This window comes from Spodoptera frugiperda, chromosome 8, assembly GCF_023101765.2.
Source record: "Spodoptera frugiperda isolate SF20-4 chromosome 8, AGI-APGP_CSIRO_Sfru_2.0, whole genome shotgun sequence".
Taxonomy (NCBI): Eukaryota; Metazoa; Arthropoda; class Insecta; order Lepidoptera; family Noctuidae; genus Spodoptera; species Spodoptera frugiperda.
Window position 1 is genome coordinate 374,103 of NC_064219.1, and position 14,698 is coordinate 388,800.

General features: G+C 36.4%; 1 protein-coding gene across 3 annotated transcripts in view; it reads left to right on the forward strand.

Annotated features, from left to right (window-relative positions):
• The window catches only part of LOC118275872 (protein turtle), a 124,043-nt gene extending 109,636 nt beyond the window's left edge, over positions 1–14,407 (forward strand). The window contains exons 11-17 of one of the 3 annotated variants that reach the window (XR_007705525.1): positions 580–719; positions 2,100–2,239; positions 2,777–2,939; positions 7,457–7,607; positions 9,809–9,969; positions 11,084–11,198; positions 13,336–14,407. Coding sequence is in view for 2 of the 3 variants with exons in the window: in XM_035593988.2 (XP_035449881.2) it covers positions 580–719; positions 2,100–2,239; positions 2,777–2,939; positions 7,457–7,607; positions 9,809–9,969; positions 11,098–11,198; positions 13,336–13,455 (976 nt within the window). In the remaining variant the exon portion in view is untranslated. The remainder of the gene's footprint in view (positions 1–579; positions 720–2,099; positions 2,240–2,776; positions 2,940–7,456; positions 7,608–9,808; positions 9,970–11,083; positions 11,199–13,335) is intronic. The other 2 variants (XM_035593988.2, XM_035593989.2) reach the window with 2 other exon arrangements.
• The last annotated feature ends 291 nt before the right edge of the window (positions 14,408–14,698 follow it).

A 14,698-nucleotide genomic window follows, 5' to 3' on the forward strand; every position in this document is an offset into this window, starting at 1 on the left:
TTGGAACCTACCAACGTGACTTTTTTCGAGTTATTATATACTTTCTAAGATTATTTAGACACCACTGATAAAATTGAAGGAAAACATCGTGGGGAAACATAGGCTTATAATTTCTGGTTGTAAGTTTGAAAACTCGCATTGAGCAAGCGTGGTTATGCTGAATGCTCAAACCATATCCGTGTGAGGAGAGGCTTTTGGTCACTAATGGCCACTTATAGGCTGTTGATGTTATGTGATATTATGCACCATTACCTAAATCAGTAGGGAATTATATAAAGTTTTTTAATATATGTCCAATTTTTATATTCATTTTTATTTTACTAATTTGATTATTGTCCATAGATGCAAACAACGAAACATAATTATAATGTAGGATAACAGAAAAAATATTGTGCTGTTTAATTAAAAATAATTTCCTTTTCTTTTAGAGTGTATTTTACCAACAACATAATTTTATAATAAAACCATTCAAAGTCACAGTCAAAGCGTTTATTTCAATTAACATTTAACAAAGCACTTTTGAAACGTCAAAATTGAATAGTCTGTCAGTGTCATTCACCAAGTTTTTCATTCCTCCAGCCTGTACACAGTCTTCGGGAACACCTCAACTCTTCGCTACACTCCGACCACTGACCTGGACTTTGGCACCGTGCTATGTTCAGCCACCAACTCCGTGGGCAGGCAGGAGACTCCCTGCTTGTACAAACTGGTTGCTGCAGGTAATTCATTATCTTTGGTGTTGATAATTTTTAGCGCAACGTGTAGAGTTCGATTCCCGCACGGAGCCACTCCATGTGTGATCCACAAATTGTTCTTTTGGGTCCAGACCCAAAAGTACTCGCACCCACGACACAGAAGAAAATCCTAGTGTGGGGTAACGTTTAAAAAAAAGTAAACACATAAATCTTGTTGCTGTCCAGTCTTGTCCAACACGTTTAGAACACTACAATACGGGAGTGATACAGCCTTTTTTGAAAGTGGAATTCCTTCAAAATGTTCTTAGCATTTTAGGCAGAAAGACTAGGGAGTATAGGATCTTTACCTCATTAAAATCACCCCGGTTTGCATCATCTGCACTCTCTTACGACAACCTTCTTGAAAGCCCTTACGATGTAACAAATGTCATAGGAAAACTTTTTTATGTTTATTACTAAAGTAAACATATGCACAAACATTTGGCACATATTCTATGTTAGTATAACGACAAACAAAATAAAATGCTCGTCATAAAGTTGTTTGTTTGTTTGTTCGCGAGAACTTTGCACCGTGTTTGTCACTCCGGGTGATGATAAATGCAGCAAGTTGCAATGTTTCGTCCTGCACTGTTACAATAACATTGCCACACGGTATAAATTGTACCTAGACGCGGCTACATGTAATGTTATTCAAACCAGTATAAACTGACCTTTGAAATGCGGAAAGATCATACAAAGCAAGACCATGATATACTGGTCCTGTATAACTTGATCTGTAGCCGTGTGTACCACGTCCACAGTTCCAATTTCTTCGAATGCTATTTATAGAACTGTCGAAGAACATGGAACCAATATTTTGAGTTACTTAATTAACCACATAGTCATTAAATTTGTCGCAAAGTTCCTTGGAAAATCTGTCTTTACTGTAACTACGAGTCAATAGTGGTTCAAAATAAGCTTTGTCTCTTGGTCTCACTGCGAAAAAGGGACGAAACACTTATTTAATTTTGTTCGCAGACAGAGACAGAGACAGTGATAAAAATAGAATTGTAATAATGCTGTTTGTGTGTGTAACTGTGTACTGTGTACTGTGTACAGCAACTGTCACATTTAGGTGTTTTTACATAAATAACGAACTGGCGAAATTAGATTTACTTCGAGCTACGTTCGTCAAGGTTCACACTTAGACTTTGAAAGAACCTTGGCAAGAGTCGAGGCACTATCTTATTAAGCTATGAATGAATACAAATTCTAAAAGATATTCTTATAAAAACCTTGGTTACTGAAGGAATAGATTAAGTTGTGCAGAGACTCCAAACTAGGAGAAAGGAAAACCAATCCTATCATGTATATAATTAGATCTTCTTTTCCATTGCCAATGTTCCTAAGTGTGTCCGGTTTCAGCAGGGAACCCTACGGCCCTGCAGAACTGTTCCGTAGTAAACCAGAGCTCTGATACACTGCTGGTGGAGTGTCTCGAAGGCTTCGATGGAGGTCTACCGCAGGTGTTCTATATGGAGGTGCTGGAGCTACCGTCTTTGATGGTAAGTCATTTGAAAGGTCTGATCTACAATGAGAAACAATTTTAATTATTATTATTTTATCGGCTTCCCCACGTAACTGTTGAGAAACAATTTCTAGGATTTATGTTACACTTGATTTATTCAGTAGGCTTACTCTTGGAACTAAGCTCAATGTCCATGCTCAACTAAGCTCATGTCAATTTCAATCCAATCCAATAAAATTTTAATAATTATTCAATGTCAAGACTATACAACTCCAATCGTAACTGTTAAAATAGTATTCAATATACGGAATATAAAGTCATACTCGATACTATTTAGTTCATTCAATATCTACTCAATGCGTGAAAAATTTCATTCATTTCATTCGTAATCTCTCCGAAAGGCCGGCAACGCACTTGGAACACCTCTGGTGCTTCAGGTGTATATGGGTGGCACCGATTGCTTACCACCAGGTGATCCTTCTGCCCGTTTATCGGCTTATACCATGTATGACTGGTTTATAAAGTGTATCATTTTTTAATCCACATTATTCTAATATGATTTCATTTTATACAGGTACGAGCAAACGTATCCTCGAACCACACGCCTACCTTCGAGGTCCACGACCTGGACAGCAGATCAAGCTACACCCTGATCCTGTACGCTGCCAACGCTAAAGGCAGGAGTGAGGAGGTCACGCTGTACACAGTAGCCATCAGGCCACCTGATAAGTATACCGGTAAGTTTTGGAGAATACTCGTTAATTTATGTATAGTTTTTATTAAACGGAGAAAAGCTCTACTAGTTTCGAGTTACAGAGGGACTCTTCGTCTGCGCACGCTGCTCATGATGAAGAGTCGTTTTGCGACTTGAAAGTAGTTGAGCTGTTCTCTATTGATATAAGTGAGTAAACCGTGATTTTTAGTTAATTTAACGTAAATTTTATAAGTGAATTTAGAATGTATAATGATTTGGCTTATTCTGTAAAATTATACATGTATAACACATAAATAAATAAATTATAACCTAAATAATTAATAAATAGAAAAATGCTTAAAAGAAAATTAAGAATCATAAGTAAGTAGAATAATATGTTTTATAATAACTATCGTCAAACATACTAAAAAGTCACAGTTTACTTACGTTTATTAATTTTATTATTGGAGACTGGGACTCTTCATCATGAGCAGCGTGCGCAGACGCGGCGACGTCGCGCAGCCTACTGATATAAACATTATTTTTTAAATAAGTAATGTTATTTCCGAAGAAAACAATGATACAGCAAACCAAATAATTATTATGTTAAAACAGCCCGACTCTTGTATAATTACATTTTACTATTTTCGTATTTCTTAGAAACATGAAAGCTTTTGTTTTTACTGTCCCAACGAATATTATTCAATTAAAATCGATATAAGTCTATTTAAAAAAAGAAAAGCCAAAATTATCGTGGCTTTTTAAACTAGTTTACATAATATGGTTGGGGATTACTTTAGTCAATTTGGATAAATGTATTTCAAAAATAAACTATCGAAATAAACCCAAGGTCGCCCAGCGTACCAGCTTATCTCACAATTAAAGCAATTTCACAAACGAAAAACAGTAGGCATACAATTTGAAATTACTACTGAATTGTGTAAAACAAAAAGTTGTATCAAAAAGAAAATTAATAAAACGCCTCTGGGGTCGTTGTTGAAAGAATCACCCGAATATTTTACTTTGTATAACTTCATTCTGAAAATAATTTCTTTACAATAAGCTGTAAAGACCGGCGTCCACTTACCCGGTAGCACCAGGTACTAATTCTACCTCATAGAGTCATTTAGTACGAGTGATACATTTATGTTTTGCTTCAAAATTTTGTTATGTCTATAAATATTCCCGGGGTTTCGAAGGCAAAATTTCCAGAAGTAATATTTGGTTTACATTATCACAAGACGAATAAATTAACGAACTAGAAGCCAAACAAGGATAAATACTGTCTGGTTCTCGGTACCGCCGTAATGGGCGCGCAGTTTTATATTCACCTTTTATGAATAATTTATTACTAACCTACTTAACGTGAAAATTTAATCATCGTCCATCTCTAGTGAAACATCGCTTGAGTATTGACATTGATAAAATGGGCACGTTTGCTACGAAAGCTCAGATAATTGATTCTGTGATAACGTTTTGTTCCTGGAACCTTCTATATTTACATTTAAATATCATTTTGATTGACTAACCGCGTAATCAGCTAAACATCATATCAACAGATTTTGGACTTTGTCACCACTTTATATAAAGTTGAAAATTACTTTTGATTAGAATATCTTGATTTGCTACTGTCTGCCTGTATGTACAAAGGCATATACTTTCCAGTTTCCCAGTCGACAAATATAAGGGTGATTTTCCATCAGAGATGTGCTATGTCAAGCTACGAAGATGTAATAGCAAAGCTGTAAAACTATGTGACCGTTTCCACTGATGCTAAGCCATAGCTTATTACACTATGGAGATGTGCTTCCGCAAAGTAGGTGTGCGAGGAAGAGGCATAGCTCGATTATGCGATGTATCGATACACACATATGTACATAGCACGCATCTTTAATGAATATGATTGGTGAAATTCAAACGCATTCACAGTAACGTAGCATAGCACATCTCTGGTGAAAAAGCCTCCTTTCGCTAACAGACAGAGAAATAAATTAAAGTCGACATCTCGGGGACCTTGACAACTCGTTCTGTTAGAATTGAAGAAATGCCAGCGAACGCGACTGACGACTCCACGATAAGGGGCGTTAACAAAAATACAGCATTTTACTTAAACAAGACGAGCGAGGTCGCATTAAGTTACAAGGTCAGAGGTACCTACTCTTAGACAACTCATGTAATAGACTTTGTCGTTTTTTTAAATGAAAATGGTGCAAGGTAGATGTTACTGGAGGCATAACCTCCTCCTTTCAAAAAGGTTGGTAACGAACTTATAATTCCTTTGGAGTTGATGACTTACCATCAGGTGATCTGTCTTCAGTTTGGTAATGAAACATCTTAGTATGATTTGATATTCGATTTTTAAATGCTGACACTAAATTAATGGTAGAAACAATATTTGAAATTAAAAAGAAAAAAGCTATCACGGTTCTTTTCAAGTTTAAATCGTATTCGATTTCAAAATGGAGTAATCTCTTTTAGTTTTGCCCTGCATTAAAATATTAACCCGCTAAAGTACATCAAACGGTGTATAAACTAAACTATTGCTGTATTACAATATCTAACTAGCACCAACAACTAAGCCACCCTGAGCCTGTTTCCGAAACCATGTACCAACAAAGTGAGGTTAAAATACAATAAATATTAAGGAACAATGCTGAGTTAAATAACCGGTTGTATATCGTAAATCTGTTGGTACAATATTCATTGGTGCAGCGGCGGGGCGGCATTATTCACGGCAGTTTGCAAGTAACAACAATTAGATGCTACGATTACTCACTACCACATACTTACTATCTAATGGTTATTGTGCATTTAGGCGTTCCAAGTGCTGTAATGTGTACGATGAGAATATTAAGTTTGTACTTCGTTGGGTGGTTTGAAGACGATAAGTTTTGTGTGTGCAGATTGCGTGCCAAAAATCTTGTTTAGATAACAAGCAGAACACTTATTGATATCAGTATCTATTGACCACGCTACTTATGTAGTAATCATCACGTCAGTGTCACCAGTTTAGGAAACAGAGAGTAAAGTTCTCTAAGAAAAGGAGGATCCTCCGACCAAGTGATCGTGTCTGGCGGGCACTCTATCTCTCTATCCATATTTATTTGCATGTAAAATTCATTTGTGCGATGTAGGATTTATGATGTCATCCGTTAATTTGATCGTCGATCGTCTATGTGCGACTTCTGTTATCTGTCACTTGTCATGTGTCGCCATATACGTATATAAGTACATTTAGCAATGAAATTGAGTGTAAACAGGTTATGTTGATATTAAAATAAATAAATAAACTCTGATACTTATGCTCAATGATATCATTAACATAGATAAGACGGGAACACAACTACTTACAGATATTACCAACAGAAATAATACAAACTAAAAATACGCCAATAAAACGAAACGACCCCGCGGAGAGATCAGCACTACTTTCTGTTATGGACGCCTTTACTCGAATAGTCTACTAACAGTCCACAATCTGGGAACATAATAGAAGACTCTGTTACTGTATCCATCATTTCATTCGGAAGACAGTGGGGCCACACCTGGTCATTATTTGAACGATCCACAATTATCATGCTCCGTGGATAGAATGATGTCATTAGCCCACACGTGGCTACCCCTGGCCATTTCCCTCGGCACAGTTCATTAGGACCTTCTTATGGCTCCCAAGGGAAACTTATGGTGTGTATAAGCCGAGACTAGCAATTAGTGATGTGATTACAAAGTGAAATCACTTAGGCACCACTTAGTGCTTAATTCGCAAGACAGTGTTCCTTGTGTGACGTGGCTCGCTTAATGAATTGTTAATTTAGTAGTTTAACTACACATATGTAGTTACTGTACCTAATTAAAAATAAGAATATTAATTATTATACAGTTTATTCTATATAACGTGAGAAGAAAATCTGTGTAAAACTAAACTTACGACTGTTATTTTCCTAACACGTACTAGAAGTAATTAAGCTTTATTTATATTACATAACATTCGTGAGACATACCAAATTAATTATTATGTTTTTGGCTTACTCACGTAACTAATTGGCGTGGCGTACTACTAGAAGTAATAATATTGGTAGATATAGATGTAATGTAGATGTATTGCACAATAGTCCGACATCAACAAGGAATTGTCCTTTGATGTCCTTCCTTACTGCATACAGGGATAATTGCCGGCTGATTTCCCATTACACTTAAATTAAAATTGTTCAACGAGCTTTTGCGGGTTGGTTTCGGTATCTCGTACGCCTTCCAAAGGTCCGGGATTCTGTGGTCCCGTGTAAGGAAAAGATTTAATAATAGTAATAGAAGTAATACACACAGCGCTGCTACCGTGTGTCGTGTGTCGCGGAATTCTGTTTATGAATATGAGTCTCTAACATGGCTTGAAACTAGTCGAGTTCCTGGTCAAATAATTACAATACGAATTTTTTTTTCGTAGTTCCTATGACGAACTTTAGCAATTATATAGTCACATTACACCTTGCAAACAAGAAAAAGTATTTGTAGATCATAAAACTTCTTTGCCAAACAGCACTAACTCAATCTTCTGTCCAGCAGGAGTGAGCACCTCAATCCCACTATCTCCGATGCTGGTGTCTCTCCTGTCGGTGGCAGCGCTGCTGTGCACAGGAGTCTGCGGAGTCATCACTGCGCTGTACCGGAGACACGCAGCCAGGAGACATGATATAGACAAACATCCACCTTCCACGTAAGTATATTCCGTGCTGTGTTCTCCGTGTTATGTCTAATAGGGATGATGACGGGGTAAGAAAATTGAAAATGTATTTCTTTATTTTTTTGTCAGTTAGGTAATGAAAAAATATTAGACACGTATTTTTTTTATTTTGTCATATAAGATAACAATACTTAGATAAAACGAATCAAAGTTTAGGAGTGGGAGCTAACTACGTCACTATTCAGTAGAAAACGTACTCTAAAGTGACGTCACGCGATATTTCAAATGGATATATCTTCGAAAGTATTTGTTTCCGTAAGAAAATAAAAAATACGTGTCTAATATTTTAAAATATTGTACAAGACGGACATTAAAATAAAAATTAGTCATCTATAGCTTGAAACTAGTTAAACTTTTTGCTGTAAGAGATATTGTAAATATTATCAATTGACTGCACGGTTGGCGTGGTGGCTGGGCAACCGGCTGCCAAGTAACGTGTGGCGGGTTCGATTCCCGCACGGAGCAACTCTTTGTGTAATCCCCAAATTGTTGTTTCGGGTCTGGGTGTGATGTGTGTGTGAACTATAGTATGTTTGTAAACGCACCCACACAGAATAAAATCTTAGTGTGGGGCAAGGTTTTATTTAAAAAAATAATAGAAGAAAGAATACCTATTTATTATACAAAAAATATATGTATTTTCACTTTTATCACCAAGCCCTTTCGCTCTCGAGGTGTTTACAATGAGCTGTTTATTATTATCTTTGCGATAGTTGGGCGTGTGTCGTAACGATATTTTACGATACCAAGTTATGCGCAAAAGCTAAGGTTGAAAGGGCACATTGTCTTAAAAAATCTAGTTAGTGCTCTTAAAAATCCTTTTGTAGAAAAATATGTTTATGTTTAAAGGGATGATAGTTCTTACACGAGTTTTAAACGCATAGAATGGAATTTAGGCGAGGGTTTTGTTTGGTAAAATTTAAAGATTGTTTATTTTATGTTAAATAAAAACTTTATATCAGAATTTAGTATATTGACAAACAAACAAGTTCACATACACATCACATCCAAACCTGAAACAACCATTTGTGGATCACAAAAAGAGTTGATCCGTGGGAGAATCGAACCTGCTACACATTGTGCCGCAGACGGTTGCCCAGCCACCGCGTCAACCGTGCAGTCATCAAACGGTGGCGCTGTGCCCTGCATGGGCTGAGCACCGCCGTGTCCTCAGGGATGTAGTCGGCGACGGCGACCTCTCGCGTCCGGCATTGGTACAAGCCATACAAGTTCACATACACATCACATCCGAACCCGAAACAACAATTTGTTGATCTCACAAAGTTTGTTCCGTGCGGAAACCGAACCCTTTACACATTACATGACAGCCGGTTGCCCTGCCACCGCGCCAACCATGCAGTCATATTCAATTATTAGTTAAATTACCATAAAAACACAAGCAAATCCACACACATCACTATCATCATTATTTCATTACGTTCACTCTTCAAAAGTTCAATGACACCAAATCTGATTAGCATTTAACCTCCTCACGAAAACCTCCTTTTACCAAAACCAAAAGGAACGTGTCTCGTGGTACGTTTTCTGTGCTAGCCTCGGAAATGATATTTATTTTTTAAAGCCCTGATTATCTTTGTAAGAAGATTGCGTATCTAATATAAATATACATATGAATACATGAGAGTATTAGACATCTAAAGAGGATCTCAAGGCTTTGTCGTGATACAAGGATAGGTTAGTAAAGGACTCGAGTTTAACGTTGTTATTTCTCTGTATTGTTTTTTTATGTATAGTAGGTTTAACTCCATTTTTTTAAATTGGCTCTAGTAGTACTTGTTCTTCTAGATTTGATTGTGTTTAGGTTAAAGTGTTATTGACCTTTTTTAAGTTTATTTTTATAGCAGTAATTTTTACGTTATGATATTTTGAGTATGATATTCTTATATTTTGTTCCTTAGTAATAACCTGTTATTAACTTACAAAACGTTTAATCTGTACTTAAGATAAAGGTTTCACAAACTTTATTTTATGCAAATGTCTTTCTCACACTCTCAACCTTTATGTCTCTCTCTCTCTCTCTCTCTCTCTCTCTCTCTCTCTCTCTCTCTCCCTCTTTCTCTTTGTCCCTCTCTCTTTCTCTGTCTCACTTTCACACACACTCACTCTTATTTTAGTCTTCTCCCAACACGCTACAGCAAATTCTTCTTCCACAGCAACGCCCTCTACATGGAGCAGAGCGTAGAGTCGTTATCGAAGCAGGACAACTTGAACACGTACTGCGCGTCGCCCAAGCTGGACTACTGCAGTCAGTACGAGCTGAAAATGGAGGGGAGCGGGGAAGACACCGACCCTGATATCATACCCTGCCATTATGGTAAGAAGAACTTTTCTTTTGCTTTCTAATTAGTCATTTCTTCTTTTATTCTAGGTATTATTATACCTCTTGGGGTTAATGAAATATTTTTTTATTGTTGTTGTCATAAGTCCTGTTTTCAAAGATACGTCATAATAGGTAAGACATTACTTGTCTGTGACTCCAATAAAAATATAATTCCGGAAGCCTTCCCAGAATGATATCCTGTAACCATTTTAATTTGCAGCCCCTCAATCGATTATAGAAATATTTGGGTACCTACATCATTCATTTTTCATTTATATCTCTGACAGACAAACGAAGTCAAAGTGAAAGTATTTTTTTTTATTAATCCTTCATTAAGCATTTTTGAAACGTCAAATCGAATTGCGCGTTAGTCTGTCCGTTAGTGAAGCTCATCATTCCAAAGTGTAGCTATTTAATTTTATTTAAATTATCTAAATAAAACATGTGAAACCTTTTCAACACATTTATCAGTTTTTATCAGAACTGTACTGAAACGAGAGTAAAATAAAAAAATAATTACCACAGCCGTCTACAGTGTTACGTAACTCGGGTTGCTTCCTTTTTTCATGAACTAGTTTGAAAGCAGCCATAAATAAAGGTTTGTGTGGACGGGTTTAAGAAAAGGTCAGCCGAGGTTATTATTGTATTACCGACCCTCTTCATGATCGTGGCGTGATGTTATTAACTATTTTTCTAGCAGATTGTTTGGTCGGAACTTGTTAGTTTGTTTTTAGGTTTTAGTTAATCGAAAATGTGTTATTTACAGCTTTATATTTTTAACCAATTTCAAAAAAGGAGTTTCTCAGTTTCGCCTGTATATATGTATGTATATCAGGATTTTATGTTGTGCTGTTTTTAGCATTCTTTTTAGACTTAGGTGGCTCCGTCTCGTGACTCGAAAAGTATTCTCTGGTCGTGTCGGTCTACGGTCCTATTGGGTCCAGAGAGTAAAGGAACAGAGCGAGCACACACTGACTGACCACCGTGATCGAAATCGATCGAGAGATTTATAGCTTTAATAAATCACTAAATTCCCTACATTTCTTTCATTATAATTAAGAACAACACAAAACACGGCAGCAGCAGCATGCTTCTGAATAAAGTATAGACATTTTGTTGCAGATAAGAAACCAATAGGAGAATACAGTAAGCTGTCCACTCCTGCGCTGGACACAGACCCGCACAGGATATTCAGCGAAAGACCTGTCATACCTGCTAGTGCGGTAAGTTCAAATTCCTGTGAACAAAGTGACATGCTAAACATAGGTATACATTAAGCTACCACGCTGTTTAACTGTGCCCTTAGTACAAGTTTGCTTTACGTTGAATGAAAACGAAACGAGAGCGCGTTCGGTGCTCTGATTTGTTGGTTCATTCATACCGACCAATGAGAGCTCCGAAATATTTTACCAAAAGTGAAGAGCTATTCGCTTTTGGAAGTATTTGAAAGAATGCCCCCTATTCTCTGTAAGTACTTTTACTTTCACGATATTTAAGTACAACTTAAAATTGAGTAGCGTTTTAATTCGGTCATTAGTTAGTGTTAGCACTTAATCCAATACCGAAATCTTGACTTACAATTTATATCAAGAAGCTAATTAGGTTCAAAACGTAATAAATCAAATCCAATTTGTGTTCGAAAAACAGGCTAATTAATTAGACGTTTCTTGTACTACATAGTATTCGCCTAAATCTAGAAATCTAGGTTAACAATTATAGTTCAGTTCAGTTCAGAGATTACAATAAATTAATCAGGTAACTTTTTGAACCTAAATCAACGAAGCGCCACTGCTTCATGGTAGATGTCCCACCCGCTTCGCCTTAAGCTTCCTTGTGCGAACTGCTAAGGAGTGGAATTCTTTGCCGGAATCTGTTTTTCCTGATGGGTATAACCTGGGTGTTTTCAAAGCCCGAGTGAATAGGTTGCTTATGGGCAGACGTGCTCCATCGTAGACCGGATCATCACTTACCACCACCAGGCGAGATAGCGGTCAAATATTAAAAATATTATAAAATGCTCGATACTTAAAACCTCATTTTATCGGGACTAATTACATTAAGTCAAATTTTATACCACCTAACATAATTTCAAGCGCCTTACATTTTTTGTGTGACTAAAATTTCCTCAGCTTGTAATAATTTTCTATTGTAATAATATTAAGAGGTTTGGTAATTTTATTAAGTTCAACCGCAGAACATTTAGGGCGTGTAAAGTTTGACCATTTTGTTTCGTAACAGCCGCTATTTTTCGATCAGAAAAAGTCTATTTTTTACCGAGGACGATTTATGAACAAAGAAAACCACTTATCATGAAAAAAAGCTACTAATGTGTGATTAAAACTCTGCATCCTTTTATTATATTCAATGGTGTGCTTACTAACATATTTAGTACATCTTTTACTATTAATTTTCCTATTGATATAATCATGGGATAACGCCTTGTGTGGCACGTTAGTTATTCCTTGCTTTGTAGAGAAAACTGCAGAAAAATTATAAAGAGTTCTTTCATAATTTACAAAGTAGTAAACGCTCACCTTTTACTAAGCATTTTCTTTATGGTTCATTAGAAACAATATAGATTTTTCCATGAAAACGAGGTGTAAGACATGTAGTCTCATATTATTAAAGATACATATTATTAAATTATGGGTGTACTTTGATGACATAACAGATCGACAGGATTTTAACGGGAATAATCATCCTATATAGCGAGAGGGAGTGTCAGACTCTTACTGATTAATAATTATGATTACTCCTGCTTTTGTATCTAAAAGAAAGTTGTATCTTAACGCACAGATACGTATATTATAATATCAACACACACTGGTCACCTGATGGTAAGGAATTAGCGCCGCTCCTGGGAGTATTGCTTCCAACTGGCGTCAAACTTTACTTAATAAAACAAACTACAACATAAGATACAAATAATTCAAAGTAGGAGGAGGAACGGGGTGGTTTTTAGTCAGTAAGAGTCTGACACTCCCTCCCGGCTCGCCCAAGACGGGAGAAGTCATTGGATGATTTTTCCCCCTAAAAAAAAAAAACTGTTTGGCCGAGTGGTCGCAATCGCGACTGCCGGGCAACGGGTCTCGGGTTCAATTCCCAAGACGGGCAAGGTATTACTAGGCATATTTTCAGTTTTTCGATAATTTCTCAGTAGTAGCACGGAGTCTGGAAATGTGCCCGGTATATGGCAATAGGCTCACCACCTATTACATGGGACTTACAACATAAATTGTGAAATGTGGGTGTACATTGGCATTGTGTGCCATAACGTGCACCTCTGCCTACCCCTTCGGGGATTAAAAGGCGTGACGTTATAAAAAAAAGATACAATTAATGATATTCTCTTTGATACAGTCATCAGTCAGTATATGCGTGGTGAACCGTGGCGTGACAGCGCGCAGCGCGGACATTGCGGCTGCGCGGCGGCCAGAGGTGGTCACCACCGCGAGAAAGGTGCGCGAGAGTTGCATATAGACGGCGACGGTGACGGTGACGGTAAGCCAGTGACGGTGTGATAAGGACTTTATTAATTGTTATAGGTTTTAAGATCCAACGAAGTGTGAATTTAGGATGTACAAAACGTTTTTTTTTTGCTTAGATAGGTAATTGATTTTAATTAATAAATATTGTGGGAATATTTATTTGGTTCTATTTTTCCATAAGATTGTTAAGATGTTAAAGTCCCTGGTTCGATCCCCGAGTCGGGCAAAGTATTGCTAGGGGATTTTCGGTTTACCGAAAAATTCTCAGTAGTAAGCAAGGAGCCTGGAATTGTGTCCAGTATATGGCAATAGGCTCACCCTCTATTACATGGGACTTATAACACAAATGGTGAAAAGTGCCGTAATGTGCACTTCTGCCTACCCCTTCAGGGATAAAAGGCGTGATGATACGTGATTGTTAAGTGGTAAGTTAGTAAATAATAATTTTGTGGAAAAATATATTCTAGTTACGTTATTATTCCTTAGTATGTGCAATTTAATTTAATATTTCCATTATGTAGCTAGATAGAAACATCCAAAGTTCACATTTTGCTACATAACTTTAATTATAATAATTGTAATTAACAAACTGTTGTACACATTAATTAAACAATGCAATTGTAAGTAAGGTTACGAAATTATATTTATACTAAGTTAATTGTATAATTATAACTTATAATTAATTAATTAAATAATTAATTAAAAATGTCCGCCCACTCCTTGAGCTATCACGAGATTATTTCAGTATTTTTCTATTTAGCTAAATTAATATCTTTCCTTGGTTTTAATAAATTAATTCAAATGTAGACCCTAATTGTTTTACATTAAGATACTTTTTATGTATAACACAGTTCTAGTTGAACGAAGACTTATAAGATTTCCTCTTAATATTTAAAGTATGTAAAATTATTTAATTACATAATTATTATTCCTAAACAGTAAGTACACATCGACACCAGCAATTTATACTACGCTAACTCGAAATTTGGAAAAAACGTTTTTTTATGCCAAGTTGCTTAAAATGTGTGTTTACATACGTCATAAAAAAATTGAGAAGAAATATGCAAAAATAAGAAAGTTACAAATGTTATAAAACGCTAAGTAAAGGTAGTTTTTGAAATCACTCGATTTATATTACGCCAACCATTATTAGCGGAGCGTGCGCGGGGATCACTTTGGTCAAAGTCCGAGCATCACTGCACTAACTCATAGTTAGCGTAGTTTAGTGTGTTCGT